General features: G+C 54.6%; 6 protein-coding genes across 6 annotated transcripts; 3 read left to right on the top strand and 3 right to left on the bottom strand.

Moving 5' to 3' along the window:
- Positions 1-234: 234 nt before the first annotated feature.
- Positions 235-1,564, bottom strand: SPSK_06308 (uncharacterized protein; the record flags this gene model as incomplete). The annotated part of the gene is made up of 2 exons (XM_016733014.1): positions 235-1,327; positions 1,395-1,564. 2 exons carry the CDS (start codon positions 1,562-1,564, stop codon positions 235-237), a joined length of 1,263 nt encoding a protein of 420 aa, XP_016591739.1.
- Positions 1,565-2,187: 623 nt separating this feature from the next.
- Positions 2,188-5,385, top strand: SPSK_05886 (pre-mRNA-splicing factor ATP-dependent RNA helicase DHX16; the record flags this gene model as incomplete). Its single annotated transcript, XM_016732595.1, has 1 exon — positions 2,188-5,385. The coding sequence occupies one exon, from the start codon at positions 2,188-2,190 to the stop codon at positions 5,383-5,385; it is 3,198 nt and encodes a 1,065-aa protein (XP_016591738.1).
- A 274-nt stretch (positions 5,386-5,659) lies between these two features.
- On the bottom strand, positions 5,660-9,519 carry SPSK_05846 (uncharacterized protein; the record flags this gene model as incomplete). The annotated part of the gene is made up of 3 exons (XM_016732555.1): positions 5,660-6,522; positions 6,592-7,209; positions 7,278-9,519. The coding sequence occupies 3 exons, from the start codon at positions 9,517-9,519 to the stop codon at positions 5,660-5,662; spliced, it is 3,723 nt and encodes a 1,240-aa protein (XP_016591737.1).
- Positions 9,520-11,634: 2,115 nt separating this feature from the next.
- Positions 11,635-12,166, bottom strand: SPSK_06678 (uncharacterized protein; the record flags this gene model as incomplete). The annotated part of the gene is made up of 2 exons (XM_016733379.1): positions 11,635-11,999; positions 12,061-12,166. 2 exons carry the CDS (start codon positions 12,164-12,166, stop codon positions 11,635-11,637), a joined length of 471 nt encoding a protein of 156 aa, XP_016591736.1.
- Positions 12,167-14,533: 2,367 nt separating this feature from the next.
- SPSK_06729 (uncharacterized protein) lies at positions 14,534-14,944 on the top strand (the record flags this gene model as incomplete). The annotated part of the gene is made up of 1 exon (XM_016733427.1): positions 14,534-14,944. One exon carries the CDS (start codon positions 14,534-14,536, stop codon positions 14,942-14,944), a length of 411 nt encoding a protein of 136 aa, XP_016591735.1.
- A 1,231-nt stretch (positions 14,945-16,175) lies between these two features.
- SPSK_06536 (uncharacterized protein) lies at positions 16,176-17,024 on the top strand (the record flags this gene model as incomplete). The annotated part of the gene is made up of 1 exon (XM_016733240.1): positions 16,176-17,024. The coding sequence occupies one exon, from the start codon at positions 16,176-16,178 to the stop codon at positions 17,022-17,024; it is 849 nt and encodes a 282-aa protein (XP_016591734.1).
- Positions 17,025-17,487: the final 463 nt, after the last annotated feature.

The following is a 17,487-nucleotide window of genomic DNA, read 5'->3' as shown; positions in this document are numbered from 1 at the left end:
TTTTTATTGAATTTTATTTACTTATTTATTTTGGTTTACAAAAAATGGTGCCAATTATTTCAAAATGTAATAACAATAACCTAATTATACCTAAAATATATTTTCATAATATCGGACACGAGTTCATATTATATTCCTATTTTTCTATCGATCGTTCCCTATCACTTAAACTCATATCGTGGATGGAAACAGTCTACACACTCTATCAAACCGTACACCAAATAACGAATCTGTCTATAACTCCTCATGAAGATGGTCGCCCTCGGCCGCCACTGTTCGATCGGGCCGCCCGCTGTCTTTGTGTAGGTCGACGCCAATCTTGCCCCGCCACTTTTGCCACAAGCTCCAGAACTCCTTCTCCATACCAGACTCCATTTGGTCAGGCAGCACAACAGCGTACTCAACGTAGAGATTGCCAAACTCGGTCTTGTGGTATACGCTGTCACTGTCCTCGTGCCACACGGGCATACCCTCGCCGGTTATGGTGTCGACATGGCCCGGTTGCACGACTTGGCCACGAGTGCGCTTCAGCTCTACAACGTGACCGTCAAGGTGCGTCAGGTTTCGCGTCCAGTCGCCCATCCACGCCTCCCGCAGCGAGATGACTTCCTTCCAGAACAGATCGTTGCCGCGACGGCGGAAGTGAGCGCCGTCAACATGATCTGGGTTGTCCTCGGCCGTCGGCTCCTTCTCACCCAGTGATACAATCAAGTCGCCGGCCACGTAATCGGGACTGGCGTCCGCCTCGTTCTCGTAGACAATGCGCGTGTCCTTGGCGACGCCGCGCTGTATAGTCACCGAGACGGGCGTCGGCCGGCGCACAACGCGCTGGCCCTGGCACACGGGGCACACATGCTTGACAGACTTGCCACGGCCGCCGCAGCGATCGCAGTGCATCTGCACCTGCTGGAACATCCCTGGTGCCAGCTGATGCTTCTGGATGACCACACCGCGCCCTTGGCACTTGTCGCACGTGTCCACCACCTTATCAGCGGCGCCCGTACCGTCACAGTGTTCGCAAATCTCTTGCTTGTCCCAGTGGAACTCGACGGTCTGGCCGTTGTAAAAATCGCGGAGGGAGATCTGCACCTTGAGCTCGAGGTTGGGACCACGACGTTCGCTCGCCTGGCCAAAGTGGCCGCCACCGCCAAAGAACCGGCTGAAGACGTCAAAGGGGTCATGGTGACCACCACCGCCGCCTTGCTGCTGGTGGCGCTTCAAGCCCTCGTGGCCATGCTGGTCGTAGATCTTGCGGGTGTTGGGGTCGGAGAGGGCTTCGTATGCTTCGGAGACTTCGACAAACTTGTCTTTTGCGGTTTCATCGCCACTGTAGACCTACGTCAGCTACATCTGACTGTACCGAGTCTACGGAAGACCGGCGTTGGAATACTTACGGGTTCTTGTCCGGATGGTACTTCTTCGACAGCTGGCGATACGCAGACTTGATCTCGCGATCACCGGCGTCGCGTTTTATTCCAAGGACCTTGTAGAAGTCTTCGGCACCCAACACCATATGTAATAATGAGAGCAGCACCAGAAGCACTGCATTTCTTAGTAATCTCATGGCGAAGAGCGGGTAGAGGTGTGTCGTCAGGTCAGATATCGCAAAGGAAGTAAACGTCCGTTCAAAGAGTCGAGAAGGGACGGGCGCAGACTGAAAGGGGGCGCCAATCAATGCAACAAACAGACCCAATGGTAGGGACAATAAAATGAGAGAAAATAAAAATTAAGGAGAGACACGAAGAGGATTCGAAAAAAATGCGACAAAGAGATCTGCCCGAGGCTCACGGAGCATGTGAGGTTGAGGTTGTGGAAGAGTCGAACAGCAGGCACATGGGCGAGGATACAGCGCTGCAGTTCTAGTAGCCACCTATTCCTAATCGCCAAAAGCCAAAGTGTTATCAGTCGTAATTAATCGCCAGGGGTCTCACCTTATCGGCTGTCGCGCTGAGAGGACCCACTCGAGCTGTATTTGTGGGACCGGCAGAATGATTTTGCGTTATCGATAAGCCTCGCGCTAGAGCTGCAGCGCCTATCTAAACATTGCACGTCGGAGGCAGAACGAATGACATTGAAGACAGCGCAAAATGATCGAGCGGCGTCCTTTGCCGGCACGCCTCATTCACCACGCCCTGACCGGTTTCTAGCAACATCCGACAAGCTTTGGACTGGTCTGAGTTTTCTGCAATGTCTGCCAAACGATATGCGTTTGTCGACATGGGTGGCGATGAGGCGGAGGATGTGGCACCGACAAAATCGGATCGAGATCGCAAAAGTCGACGAGATCGCGACAAGGATCGCGACCGACGTCGCGACCGGGAGGACAAAAAATCACGACGTTCACACCGCAGTCTCTCGCAATCACGATCGCCACGACGAAGCACGACGAAGTCCTATAGCAGCCGATCGAAAACGAGCCGACGCAGCGACCGCGATCGCGACGACAAAGACTTTGATGACCGATGGGGCGACGAGGAAGGGCCGCCGTCCGACGAGGTCGAAGATGTAAGAAGAGGTGATGAGGCTGACGACTTCCGAGAATCGGCATGGAAGCGTCTCAAGATGAACCACCGGACGTTCCGGAACCCCGACGCCAAAGACGAGGATAAGGGAAAGGAGGCGGACAGAGACGCGAAAAGCTCAAAGTTTGACGCTGCAAACCTTGACATCGATGACGCGGACCTGTCGGAGGGCACACACGAGGAGTTGATAGCACAACGTGACCGCGCTGAGCGCGAGGCGTTTGCCGAGCGGCTAAAAGCGCGCGACGACGGTCGATCACGAAAAGATAAGGATGTCGACCAAGGCTCCTCGCGACAACATCTGGCCTACGATGCCAAGGAGCGGAGTGAAGCCATGCCTGAGCTGAGACAGAGGGCCCGCCAAGAGTACCTCAAGAAACGCGAGACAGAGCGCCTGGCCCTGCTGCGGCGGCAGGTGGCCGAAGAGACCGAAGAACTTCGCAGCGGCGTTCCACTGACGGCACGCGAGACAGCCGAGTTTGCGAAGAACCGCGAGATCCTGCGGCTGGCCGAGGAGCGGCTGCGTATCGACGACCACCGCGATGGCTACGTTATGCCAGAGGACTACATCACAGAAAAAGGCAAGATCGACCGCCAGCGGAAGGAGGACGCACTCTACAAGCGCTATGTTGAGAAGGACGCATACGGCCGTGAAAAACACACAACCGAATACGAGGACTGGGAGCGTGAGCAGGCGACGAAGGCCAAGGCGCAGATCCAGAGCCGCGAGCGCGTCGATGGCGGCGAGTACGACTACATTCTGGACCAGGACCAGTACATCCAATGGTCGCTCGACTCGCGGATGCCAGCCGAAGGCGCCGGTGCCAACGGCAAAGCCCTGACCAAGGAGCAGCAGTTTCTGCAGGCCCAGATTGACGCAGCCGAGAAGCGTCAGCTGTCCATCCAGGAGACGCGCAAATCACTGCCCATTTACCAATACCGCGACGAGTTCCTTGCTGCGCTGGAAGAGCACCAGATTTTGGTCATTGTTGGCGAAACGGGCAGTGGCAAGACGACCCAGCTGCCACAGTATCTTCACGAGGCCGGCTACACCAAGAATGGCCTGAGAGTCGGATGCACACAGCCACGCCGTGTCGCCGCCATGAGTGTGGCCGCACGTGTTGCCGATGAAATGGGCGTCAAGGTCGGTAGCGAGGTCGGTTATGCGATTCGTTTCGAAGACTGCACGAGCGAGAAGACAATTCTCAAATACATGACGGACGGCATGCTGCTCCGCGAGTTTCTGACCGAGCCCGACCTCTCCAGCTACTCTGCCATCATGATCGATGAGGCCCACGAGCGCACGGTGCACACTGATATCCTACTGGCCCTTGTCAAGGATCTGGCCCGCGAGCGGCCCGACCTGAAGCTGCTTATTTCTTCGGCCACGATGAACGCCGAGAAGTTTGCCACTTACTTTGACAACGCACCCATCTTCAACGTGCCCGGCCGTCGGTACCCTGTCGACATCTTTTATACCCCGGCCCCGGAGGCCAACTACCTCCTGGCGGCCGTCACGACCGTCTTCCAGATCCACACTACGCAGCCTACAGGCGGCGATATTCTTGTGTTCTTGACGGGCCAGGACGAGATTGAGGCTGCTGAACAGCAAATCTCCGAGATCTCTCGAAAGCTGGGAAACCGTGTCCGAGAGCTCGTTGTGTGTCCCATCTATGCAAACCTGCCTTCCGAACTGCAGGCCAAGATCTTCGAGCCCACGCCAGAAAATGCCCGCAAGGTGGTGCTGGCTACAAACATCGCCGAGACAAGTTTGACTATTGACGGCATTGTTTATGTCATCGACCCGGGATACGTGAAAGAAAACGTGTACAACCCGGCCACCGGCATGTCGAACCTCGTTGTTGTTCCTTGTTCCCGCGCCTCGGCCAACCAAAGAAGCGGCCGTGCCGGACGTGTCGGGCCCGGCAAGTGCTTCCGTCTGTACACCAAGTACGCGTACATGAACGAGATGGACGAGAGCACAGCGCCCGAAATCCTGCGGACGAATCTCAACGGCGTCGTTCTTCAACTCAAGAGCTTGGGCATTAACGAGCTCCTAGACTTTGAGTTTATGGATCCGCCGCCCACCGAGGCCTTAATCGGGGCGCTCAATCAGCTTTTTGCCCTGCAAGCCCTCAACCACAAGGGCGAGCTAACCAAAGTCGGTCGTCAGATGGCCGAGTTCCCGACGGACCCTATGCTGGCCAAGGCTGTTATCGCTGCTGGTAAAGAGGGCTGCGTTGAGGAGGTATTGTCCATTGTGTCGATGCTGAGCGAAGCGTCGGCCCTCTTCTTCCGGCCCAAAGACAAAAAGATCCACGCCGACAGTGCCCGCGCCCGCTTCACTATCCAGGAGGGCGGTGACCATTTGACGCTTCTCAATATCTGGAACCAGTGGGTTGACAGCGATTTCTCGCCCATCTGGGCCAAAGAGAACTTCCTGCAGCAGCGCAGCTTGACTCGCGCCCGTGATGTGCGCGAACAGCTGGCTAAGCTGTGCGAGCGCGTTGAGGTTGAGCTCTCGTCCGTTGGCGCCTCGCACATGACGCCCATCAAGCGCGCCCTAACTGCCGGTTTCTTCCCTAATGCGGCCCGCATGCAGCGCGATGGCGGTAGTTACCGCACCGTCAAGAGTGCCACCACCGTCTACATCCATCCTAGCTCGGTGCTTATGGGAGCAGATCCCCCCGCGCGCATGGTCATCTACTTTGAACTGGTGCAGACGACTAAGGAGTACATGCGGTCCTGTCTCCCAATTGAGCCCAAGTGGCTGTCGGAGTTGGCGCCGCACTTTCACAAGAAGAAGGATATGGAGGCACTTGAGGACAAGAAGATGGCCAAAGGTCGGCACCATGCTAAGTGACTACACATGTAGAACGCCTTTTCATAGTAATCATAATATCAATGAGATGTGATTAAAAACTCATATTAAGAAGTGCGTGGTATTGTAAAAAGATAAAAAACGTCAACAGACACATTTATCCGAGAGTTCATGAGATCCACCAAAAGGTTAATAAACACACAAACGAGTCAGATCCAAACCAACAATCACGAACCATTTCCATTACCGTCATAAGTCATTACCAAATGCAGGAAAACCAAAAGAGCACATCGATAGCCGTGAAATACACACCAATTTAGTTTGCCCAACTCCGTCGTCGCTTCCGAGCATCGTTGCCGTCATAGCCATCTCGATCAAACACAAAGCCACTGCCTAAGTACTCGAGGTTTGTCGCCCGATCGCGGTCTCGCTCTCGGTGTCGGTCATTTCTGTGGCCGTCTCGAGCACTGTCCCCGTCCCGGTTACTGTCTCGCGCCCCCTTGCCCGCATACGTATTTCGTCGCTTGCGTTTTTTCCCATCGTCGTCGTCTGACCGTTCATCATCACGGTCCGCTAGGTCTTGGCTTGAACCACCTTCATGGCCATGTGATAAGCCCTCGAGAACGCCTCCAACCAGCCCAAGGAGACCAGGCTGGCCACTCCTGCCACTACCACTGCTTGCGGCACCTATACCATCAAGAATGCCCCGTACAGCATCGGCCAACGTGTCCACACCGCCCTCATGATCGTTACTGATGATGCCCCATTGGCCACGTGCATGCCACCCATCTGGCCGTCCATCAGGGTTACGGTACTCAAAGTCGCCGTGTCGGGAGCTGAAGCCAGAACGGCTCGAGTTCCCAACACTGTGGCCATCAAGAGGTCGGCCCTGCGAATCAAAGCGGTCTGGCAGCTCTTCCACGGCATCGTCGTCATCGGTCGGCCGACGGCGGCTGTGCCCTGCTGAGGTTGGCGATGGAGAAGGTGACAGGAGTTGTCGACTGCCTTGGTCGTGTGCAGAGGTACTTGGTTGTGTTGGACTGTGCTCACGGACCTCGGCGTGATGACGACGCAGAGTACGCGACGATTGAGGCGACAATGGGGCGAAGCCCACGGTTTTGCTCTCTTCGTGAGCATCTTGCGGTTTGGCAAGAAGATCCTCAATGTCATTTACAGTATCTACATAGTGTCAGTGCTTTAGCTTGACATCAGAATGAGGACGTGGCAAAGGGGATCCGTGAGACTAACTCAAAGGAACGGCAAAACTCACATGATCACCATCGTGGGCGGCCGGCTGACGGGAGTTGAGAATCGTACTGTCGTCGCTGCGGCCTCGGCCACGACCGGAGGCATTAGGGTTGTCATTCGCATTGGCACCTGGTGCTTCATATACGTTGCCGACGGGAGGCGGTGGCGGACCGGGAGGAGGAGGAGCGCCTGATACTGGGCCTGGACCAGGTAGAATCGGACCTTCTGGAGGAATTTCCACCGGTTCGGAAGGAATCGCAGCCGGCGTGGAAGGGTATGATGCCGGGTAGGGAGCAGGTCCAGGGACAGGGCCAGACGACGATTCATGTGGGATCGGGACGCCCCCCTGCACATCCGCAGCACCCCGTGTCGGCGGCGGGCCAGGTGGAGGCGGGTAGCCGCTGTAGTCGACGGGGTTGTACGGAGCATAGGAATCATTCAGGTTGGTTGTTGCCGTATTTGGGTGCTGCATCAAGCCCCCTGTGGTACCAATTGGGGCTCCGCCGGGAGGAGCAGGCGGATAGAAGGCACCTCCCGATGCATGGGGTGGCGAGGGCGGCCGACTGTTGTCGTAGTCGTCATAGTAGCCATCATACGCTTCTTCATCGTCACGATGGTCTGTACAAGAGCGTCAGCTGCTATTTGGAGATCCAGTGAAATGGGAAACGGAGGGGCAAGTTACTGACGTCTGTGGCGGTGTCTACGGTTGACATCCTCATCACGGTCATAGTCACGCTGCCGATCATGGTCGCGGTCGAAATCCCGGTCGTGATCACGATCCCTCTCGTGGTCTCTACGATCACGCCTGTTTGCCTCCTCTTCCTTCTTCTTCTTGCTGTCGCTATACTTCTTGATACCGATGGCAGCCGCCGCGGCACCAGCACCGGCGGTGGCCAGGTTGCGGAGACGAGATCGACTTCGTTCGCGTTTCGATTTACGGTCGCTGTCGACATCTGCGTCGGCGTCGTCACTGTCGTTCCCACCGCGGCCATTGCGAGAGTGCCGGTGGCGGCGTCGTGCCCGTCGGTCATCACGCTCGCTGGCATCCGCGGCACTGTCGTAGCTACCACGGTGGCCAACGATGGCGCCATCTCTCGCTGGGGCGCCCGGGTCGGCATACAGCGGCTGGTCACCATACTCAACCAGTCCTAGCTCAGGGTCAGCACCTGAAGGTGGGTAGGGGGTGCGCGTGGCGCCGGAGAGAGGTGGTGGTGATTGAGACGGAGCGGCTGACCTGTTGCGCGAATGAGACCGTGAGCCTCGACCGTGGCGGCTGTAGCGGTCGTCTTCGGAGTATGGGTCATCCGAGTAGTACGCCGCCTCTTTCTGCTCGCGCTCCAGCTGCTTCTTATCCTTGTGTTTGTCGTAAAGCTTCTTGGCCGCAGCACCGGCAAGGGCCGCACCGGCAATTTCAGCACCTGTGCGCAGCCGTGAGTGCGACCGTGCCTTGCCTTCACGTTGGCGTGACTTGGAGCGGAAGTGATGTACCAGGCCGGCCACGGCGGCAGTGCCCACAGCGACCTTGGCTACCGAGTGCGACCGGCTCTTGGTGCCGGTGCGCGACACCGAGCGGTTGCCATGGCCATAATCCTCCTCGCCGCTGCTATATCGGCGCAGGCTGCGGCCGCGGTTGCGCTCTTCCTTGTCGATGCGGTTCGACTGGATGTACTTGGCCGCACCAGCCACGGCAAGCGCAGCAGCTGCCAGACCCAGGCCCGTCTTAAGCTTGGAGTGGTGGCGGCTGGAAGACCGCGACCGGTTGCCACCACCACGCGAGCGTGATCGAGCGCGGTAGTCTCCATCGTCGTCGCCAAAGCGCTCGTTGTACGCGCTGTGCGCACGTTTGAAGACTTCGGTGCCCAGAGCACCCAGTGCCGCACCCGCCAGGACTTTGCGGCCGCGGTGCTCAGGCAACTCGCCAGTTTGGGTGTTGCGACGCGAGCCGATCAGGGCACCGAGGCCGGCACCGGCCAGGGCACCCTCGGCAAGATGGAGGCGGTGATGATTGTCAGTGGAAGGGGACCTCTCACGGCGGATCACTGTCGTCTTTTTGACGTAGTAATCATCATCAGAGTACTCCCCGTCGGAGGCATGGTCACGACGATCGCGATGATGGTGACGTTGGTGGCGGCGGTCGAGTTCGTCGCCATGGCCGCTTTCGCGCCGCTCGTAGCGCTCGACGGCCACTTCTTCCTCGCCCCGGTAAGGTCCAACCTCGCGACGCTCTCGGCGTTCATAAAAGTACTCGTCATCGTGGCGGGAGTCCCTTCTGTCCCGGTCACGGTCCTTCTCACGGATCACAACGACGCCGGGTTGCTGGCGGGGAAGTATGATGGGAGCGGGAGCCGGTGCCTCTTGACGGATGACAATAGGCTGTGGTGCGGCCGGGGCTGGCTCGTAGTACTCGGTCTCCCGGTGCCAGCGCTCAACATTGCCGCCATGCCCATCATCCCGGCGGTCTTCAGAGTAACTCTCGACGACAATCTGGTCATCGGTGCGTCGCTGGAGGCGGGTCTCACGATCACTGCGACGGTCGCCACGGTCGACCCGGTCAATTTCCTTGGTCTTTTCATAGACAACACGGCTCCCTCCGTCACGGCCGCCATAGTAATCACGGTCACGCTCGGAGCGCCGTGTTGTTTCCGTCACTTCAAATGCGGACCGTGGACGCTCCGGCACGTAGTCGCGGCGGTCAACATCGAGGAGGTTGTTGGACGAGCGCCGCGCAGGCCTGCCGTGGCGGGAATTGGAGTCGTCTTCGTGACGCTCGGTCGTGCGCTCGATGCGCTCGACACGGTCGCCACCGCTGCCGACCTTGTAGCGGCGTACAGTAGTTTTCTTGTAGCGGTCGTCGTCGTCTGACGAGTAGGCTGCGTCGCGCTCACGGTCACGCCGATACGAGCTTTCGTAGTACTCGGTCTCGGGCATTGTGGGGAGTTATGTAAGGCGGCAGTTGTTGCCCTCTAGTACCGAGTGACGTGGGGGGAGATGGATTGTGCTTTCCACCCGGAGGTATGAAACAGTAAATAAATAGTAATAATTACAGTTGCATATGGCAGATGGGACAGGATGAAGATCATAGATGTATGTGTCACTTCTGTTGACGTGCGATGTGCCTATCGCGGGACCTGACGTCAAATGTGCATGGAAGCGGGGGAGGGGAAATGAAAGGGGATCTGAGAGTGCCTGGGAGATAGGGAAAAGGGGAAGAGCGCAGCGAAAGGAAGGAACGGGACAAAATGTTGAGAAAATAGAGAGGCAGGACGTAAGATTTAAGGCTGCGACGCAGTAACGGGAGGCTCTGGGTTGAGGCAAGGAAGGGGTAGGGAAAGAGAAGACTGGGCTGGTCTGGTTGGTAGTCGGTGTCGTGCAAGTACGGCAAGCACAATGGCTGACAGGCTGGAGGACTGGGGGGGAAGGAGGGCGGCTGAGAATGCAACTAGGAGGGCGACAGGGCCAAAGTTCTTCTACGAGAAGTGCGAGACCGAGAGAGGAAAGCACGAGGGAGAACGGTCCACATAATTTTCCAGTGTGACTGCCTTGCCCAAAATGCTCCAACCAAAGACAGCCGAACGAGGTCACCTTTCCTGCGGAATGTCTCAAGCCTCCTTGGCTTCCAACCGTTCGTTGTGCAGCTTTGTACATTAGAGCAGAGGAAAAGCCGCCCTGAACCACGGCGAGAACTGAACGAAACCGAGTGGGAATCGGGAGGGACAAAGAGCCGTGTGACCAAGTATGCACAGGTGATCATGGCAGGATGGTGGGTGGCACCTGCCTTTCGCTGGCCGCCTGTTTGTCCTGCCCTCGATCGCCCTTGCCAGTACCGCGGGAAACGGAGACAGAATCTTCGCAGTGGCTGGTGACAAGTCTCGATAAAAAAACAGCAATGGGGAAACGGAGAAGGAAATGCTTCATCTGCTTAGCACAAGCTGTCGAAGCATCTGGAAGGCCATCAATCCGGTACCTTCGGGATTGTCCAAACCCTACGAGGATGGGAAATAGAGGTGTTGCAAAATCGTCATCGCCCTCTCTCGGACCCATCACGGAGGGGTAAACAGAGGGAGGAGCCCCACTTTTCACCCCTGCAATACTGTAACAACGCTGCATGTAAGATGAAAGCGCTTCTCCCAGCCACTGCAATTACAGGGAAGGTGCAGCGAGCAAAACGGTTTTCACTCGGAAGCGGCGACGTTGTTGTGCATGAATACCGCAGCTAGGCAGCAAACGGTAATTTAGGGCTACAAGGCCCGCGGCCGGAGCAATGGTGGGGCGAGCAGCAAAAGAGCAGATGACGCAGACCTGGAGACGAAAAACTGGAGCATAGGCGAGATCAAGAAGAAGAGGAAGAACGAGAACATAAAAGGACGGCCATCGACGTGGTTTGCAAAGAAACGACCAAGACGATATAAATCAATAAAATTCAACTGAACCCTTATTGAAACGTGGCTAGCGTACTGGCGAAGCTTTTCTCCACGAACAATTCAAGATTTAGCAGCTTCCTTTTTTCAACAGAGCCCGACTGTCTTAAAAGTCCCGTGTCCGCCGTTAGCTGGTCTGCCCGTAGCCCGCGTCTCAGTCTCGTCGTCTTAGTACGGTGGCGACGGCGGGAACGGCACGACAAGGAACGGCGGCCGCATTCTTTGTTCTCCATTGCCTGGCACTGCTTAGAGCCATTGGCTTTCGTCGCTTGACTAAACCGGTCTAAGGAAACACATCAACGCTGCTTTTTGACAGATCCGGGCCGTTTCGTTGGGCAACTTCTCCATGTTGTTATATAAAAGAATTAGATGCGAAAGGTCAGGAAATAACAACCTCTGTCTTATCAACATAATCGTGTCATTTTTACTCCCCAACATATCTCAGTTTGTGATATTCTCTTATACCATTCTTTATTTGAATGTCGACATACAGTCAAGGTAAAATGAGTCAAAATTGATTTGAATACCACACGTGGTACATGATGTAAAGAAGATTATAACGAAAATAAAAAGAGTCCTTCACCAACAGGGCTCATAAAACCAATTTCAACAAAAGACATGCCGGCTAGTTCTGTAGCCACCAGAAGGCCGAAGAGGCCTCGGCAGCCTGCTTGCCCACCTTGGTCGTGGTTGGCGATGGAAAATTGTACGAACTCGTAGCCGCAGACTGCGTCGGCCCAGCTGAAGCTATGGTGCCGGCGGTTCCGGTGACGAGGACGAGGGGTCTGGTGCCTGTGGGGATAATACGAGCGGCCTTGGAGGCGGTTCCAGTTCCTGTAGCCTGAGGTTTGGGCGCCGTGTTGGCAGACGTTGGCCATCCCGTCTTGAGAGGCGGCGTAGCTGGTGCTGTTCCGGTGCCAGTGGCAGTACCAGTGGGCTGGGCGCCATCTACGCCCAGATTCCGGCGGATTAGATTGGTAGGCGGCTCGCCTGGACGATAAAACTTGTTAGTAAATCATGTATTGCGTCTGGTTATAACGGGGAGACATACCCTTGCGAGCAGGGAGATGTCGATCATAGGGCGCAGGCGCGGCAACAGGTGCCGGGGCCGCAGCCACAAGGCCTAGAATAAGGAAAGATACAATACAGAGCTTCATGATGTATTGCTTGCCGTGAAATGGACTTGAATTGCCGCAAGATTTCTACCTGGTTCACGAAAGGCACAAAACCACGAGAAACGGGAAGAGATCCACGATGCTTTATACTCAAAACAGAAAAGGGCATGTTGCCGGCATACCTCATCGGATTTTGGCTCCTTTGAGAGTGTCCTCCTGCTCGACTCTATCAAAATCACTGGAGTTCAACCGGGCAATTTGGCACCGGCGCTTCGCGGAGGAACTTGTATCGCGGCTTGTTTTTGAAGACGGGACCGTGCAGGACAAAGCTTCTGCCCAAGACCGGAAGACGATGAGAAAGGGATATTGGGGCTCCCTTTCATTTCTGGACGTGAGCCACTGCTTGAGCGGCAATTTAGATAGTGTGTAAAGGAATGAAGAGGCGGACTCGGAACAATGACTCCTGGATATAATTTAGCATGCATCGAGAGATGTGAGAATATTTTAACACTGCACCGACACAACAGCAACATCGTCCCATTAGGATCTTAGCCTCATTTAAACGTTTTAATATACGATAACAACGAGCTTGATGTGAGAAGTGTGATTGAGCAAAAACAAAGGAAGAACATCCCGCAAGAGTCCCAGCATTGCGCCCAAGTACTACTGGTCATGCCAGGTAGGTCACTTATCTGTATTCTCGTAAAACTGCATATATAGCAAGCAGCCGTGCTTTAGAAGGAAGAGCCCTTGGCGGCGCTTACATCCTATACGATTATCCCGCCTCCACCTTCTTATATTCTATTTGGTTGCCGATTTCTTGGCAAAGCACTTCTGTTCTAAGGCCAATGACACTCACAGTGAAAGAACCTCCCTGTACGCTCCGCTTTCTGGAGGATCATAAACGTGGATCTTTGAATCTCGGCATTTATATCCGGGTTTGAATGTTTGTCGCTCTCGCGTACCTGGTGATGGCTTCCCGATGCGTTATTGCACTCCGGGGCTAGAAGAAGCCGGTGGCTTGCCAAGGCTCGCTGTTATTTGTCTAAATTTCTCCGGAGTTGAGGAATGGTATTAGAGAGGGGTACAGTGAAAATTCGCTGGTGGAATGGCATCTCGAAATCAACAACTCGAATGAAGTCATGACATCTTAGTGAAGGGGGGTCTACGATCGATATATGAGGTTCATTTAAGTCGCCACACTCTATAACCGATAAGAAAAAATAATCAGCCATATCTGTGGCCATTATATGTGCCGCCCACAAGTCTTGGCCCGGACGTTGGGAAGATTTTCACATTACCCGGCCGAAGACAAACTGTATCCGCGGAAGAACAGAAAAAAAGAAGAACGAACGAATGACAGCCACATTTCATCCTGCTGCCGCAATAACGGAGCCAATTAACGCATTTATCGAGTGAAGTTTGCGACGGAAAAAGGGGATATAGCATTGAGAGAGATAACGACAGATCTAATAGAATTGCACAATGTAAGATGAATTTTGTACGCGATGTAAGACATAATACAGTGCATTGCCATTTAAGATACATACTGGCAATGTTTCCCATTACTCAACCCTCAACACCTTTTGACAGATGCTACCGTCATGTTTTTACAATACACATATCTTAGAACGTGTAACGGAGATCCTGCTCCTCCTGGATGCCGCCAAGCGCGGCAAAGAGCATCTGTACGCCACTGCCCACGGGCCGGCGGGAGTTGGAACGGATATTGCTAGACTAGCAGGAAATAATTATGTGAAGGCCGGCGCTGCCGCAGCTGACACCCAGAAAGACACCAAAGAAACAGATGGCGTTGTTCTGGTGACAAGCCATGTCAAGCAGTCCTCTGAGCTTTTGGCCGAGCCGAACACAGTCTAGAGTATACGCAGATGATTGTAGTCTGCAAGGATAACTGCAACGTTAGTCTAGATCGTGGAGAATATGTAGGGAGGAGCACACGAGGAGGAACACGTTGGCAATGAAGCAGCGTATAGTTGACAGAATGGTCTGAATGAAGTAGACAAACACATAGATGGGTGAGGAACAGTACTAGAAGATGCGATTGTTGACCCACGGCGGCCAGTCTATCGAATGGCATATGACCGTGTTGAAAGTGAGGTGACCAAGATCTGCATCACCACGATCGCGCTCCACAAAATTTTTGAATGATCTCCCCGCGGAAACGGAAAAGTTTTCTCGCTGGAGAGAATCTGATTAGAGAACTGCAGAACAAACACATTGCTAACAAAAGTAAAGCCAATGGTAATAGCAACTTTAATGATGAACATCCACCGACTCTCGGTGATACCATACGAGGACTTCAGACTGATCAGAGCGTAAGCAAAGATATTACCAAACGCAGACACAAACACGTTGATAATATATCGGAAAGCCATGCATTGCTGAACCATGAACGGCTGGTACCAACAGCCGAGACGATCAATGCAGCACGGTAGGACGCTGAATTCGAAGATGCTATTCAGTATGCAGCACTACAATCACCTATCGGCCCTTGGAAAAGCCCATACTGAGCATCACCGGGCCCCCGCTGAAAACAAAGTTACTCAGCCGCGGCTTGCGACGAGGGTTGGGCAAATTCACACAATCGAGGCCGGCAATGGGTACGAAATTCCATGGATCGATGCGAGCCGAATGTCGACAGACACGTCGATTGATTTTCTTCTCCATTCGCCGGTGCTCGTCGGGGACCTCATCACTGACGACGGTGCGCTGCGGTGTCTTCAGGCCAGCCCCAGTATCTACACCATCGACTTGCTCGGTCCCTGGTGGCTCGTCGTTCATCCCACAGTGGTCTTGTGACGGCCAATGTTTATACTACCGATGAGTGCAAGTGCGGCGTAGCCAGGTGCAATCCGGTTATCAGCATGGGACCTCTGGAGAGAGCACCGTACATCGTAGACCTGATAATGGCAAAAGCGTCTGTCAGTTAGGTGAAATTCAGGTAATACGGGTGATGAAAACGTTGGCCAATTCATATGACACACAATGGATGGTTCAACCTAGCAACATTGAATTTTGCGCTGACGGCTGTGCTTTCATTCCAAATAGAGGCGAGTAATTCACGAAGAACCAGCAGAGGACAGCGGTGGTATTTATGGCGATGAGGAGGTATTGGACACTTTATGAAACAACGCCAGATCAAGTAGTCAAAATGCAAATAATGTACTCGTGCGTAATGACAATGGTTTACCTCTCCAGCCGTCGCTGGTCTTCAAACAAAGGCGTATGACACAACTGGCGCCCAGCCACTGGCAAGAGGCCCCGGACATAACTTCGTAATGCCACTAAACCATTAATAGAGAATGGAGCCCAATAGACGGGCACATAGCCTTAGGCGAGAGATACATGAAAGGCATGGGCTCGTCAGTAGGCATCTTCCCCTCCCCACTACACAGCAACACACATCATACCACGAATGTGGTCACCCTCGCCAAAGACGGCCTGCCATTGTATGGCCTTTTGGCTCTGTGCCTACACGTTTTGCCAGCTTCCCAATGGCAAATTGACTGGCTAGCTCTGCTATCAATATTAGTTGACTGGATGATAGGATCCGGATTTGGGTCTTGCGCATGAAATGCTGTAGAAAGAGGCTGTTATACAATAGACAAGACAGGTTGACTCTCCAATATGTGAACCACCTTGATCCCTCTTATCCAACGTACGTGGATTAGCTTGTTGTGATGCTGCTAGCGCCTTGTCTATTGCACACTAGGCTCACTGTGGCCCGGTCATTCCCGGCCTCGGACTCTGTGTGTTGCTTTTTCTGCTCTCTAGTTGGGTTCGCATTTTCTCATTTTTGGACGGTTAATCTAAAACGGCAACCAACCAAAATACCACGCCGATGTAACATTGGTGCGCTCCCGTAAGACCCGTCCCGGCCTTTTCATTTTTGATTCTGTACCAGTGTCCCGGGCCGTACTCTTGCATGCCCGCATTTGTCCGACTCGGCCAACCTTGGCTGCCACCCTCCCAATCTCTCTTCACTCAGCTTTCCAACACTACCGCGACCACTGCGACTACCACAACAGCCATGTCTCACGGCCCTGTCAACCCGGAGACGTCGACATCTCTGCCGTCGCCACCATTTATCCATCTCAAGGGTATTCCCAACTTTCGCGACCTTGGCGGCTATGTCGTATCCAGTAAGAGCGGGACGGGTACCGTTCGCCGAGGCTACATCTTTCGGTGTGGAGAGCCGACCAGCGCGACACCTGAAGCCGTTGATACCGTCCGCGGCCTCGGCGTGACGCACATTTACGATCTGCGCTCGCTGCCCGAGATCCAAAAGTTGCAGGTGGCCGGCACGGGGCCTAAGACGGTCGACTGGCCCGGTGTAACGCGCGTTTTCACGCCCGTGTTCCGCGCCGAGAGCTACGACCCCGTGAGCCTGGCCAAACGGTACGCCGACTACCAAGACGAGAACCCCAAGGGCATGGTCAATGCGTATCGGGCTATTCTGACCGAAGGCGCGGCGTCGTACGGTATTATATTAAGACACATTCTGGAAGATGCACGGGTCGCTAAGCAACAATGCTTCATAATTCACTGTACGGCTGGCAAGGATCGCACAGGTGTCCTGGGGGCGCTGTTGCTGAGCGTGTGTGGCGTACCGGACCTGGTAGTAGCCGAGGAATACAACCTGACCGAGGCCGGCCTGGGCCAGTGGACCGAGCTGCTCGTTCAGGCCGTACTCAAGCAGGGTGCAACCAGTGAGGAGGGTGCGCGGCGCATGGTGGGTGCTCGCAAAGACAGCATGCTGGACACACTCAAGATGCTCCGGGAGGAATTTGGCGGCGCGGCAGCGTACATGGAGACAAAGTGTGGTCTGACCAAGGAGGAGGTTGGCGAGATTGTGGACTTTCTAGTGGTCAAGGAATGACCCGGCGCCGTGACTTGGTGCGCATTCTGGAGCGTGAGACGCCCCTGCCGCCAGACATTGCCGACAACAAGGCGGCTTATCGGGACGTTAACCCTTCGGCATTTGACGGTGCCGGCATGTTTAAGTTTTGGGACCGTCAAAAGCAATATTATCGAAGAAGCTCGTGCTGTTCGCTAGCTGGAAGGTATGGGCTGCAGGGAAGGGGGGTGTGGTGGTGATATTCTCGTCGTTAACGCCAGACCCAGGCTGCACGCCCATCTTCCACATCTTTAGTGGAACTGCCATCGAGACGGGCGATAATTTGTCCCACGGCTCCTGCCTGGCCCCCGAGGATGGTCTCCCATCCAGTTAGCACCAGTTTTTAAGCTCATCTTAGATGGTGCTACTGTTTTTTGGACTGCATGACTGGACGAACGTGATCTAGCGGAGAGTGTGTGACACCAGATGGTAGACGGATTCAAAC

The sequence above is a fragment of the Sporothrix schenckii genome (genome assembly GCF_000961545.1).
Source record: "Sporothrix schenckii 1099-18 chromosome Unknown Cont38, whole genome shotgun sequence".
Classification (NCBI taxonomy): Eukaryota; Fungi; Ascomycota; class Sordariomycetes; order Ophiostomatales; family Ophiostomataceae; genus Sporothrix; species Sporothrix schenckii.
The sequence above is the reverse complement of the archived record's forward strand: the minus strand, read 5'-3'. Positions and strand labels throughout refer to the sequence as shown.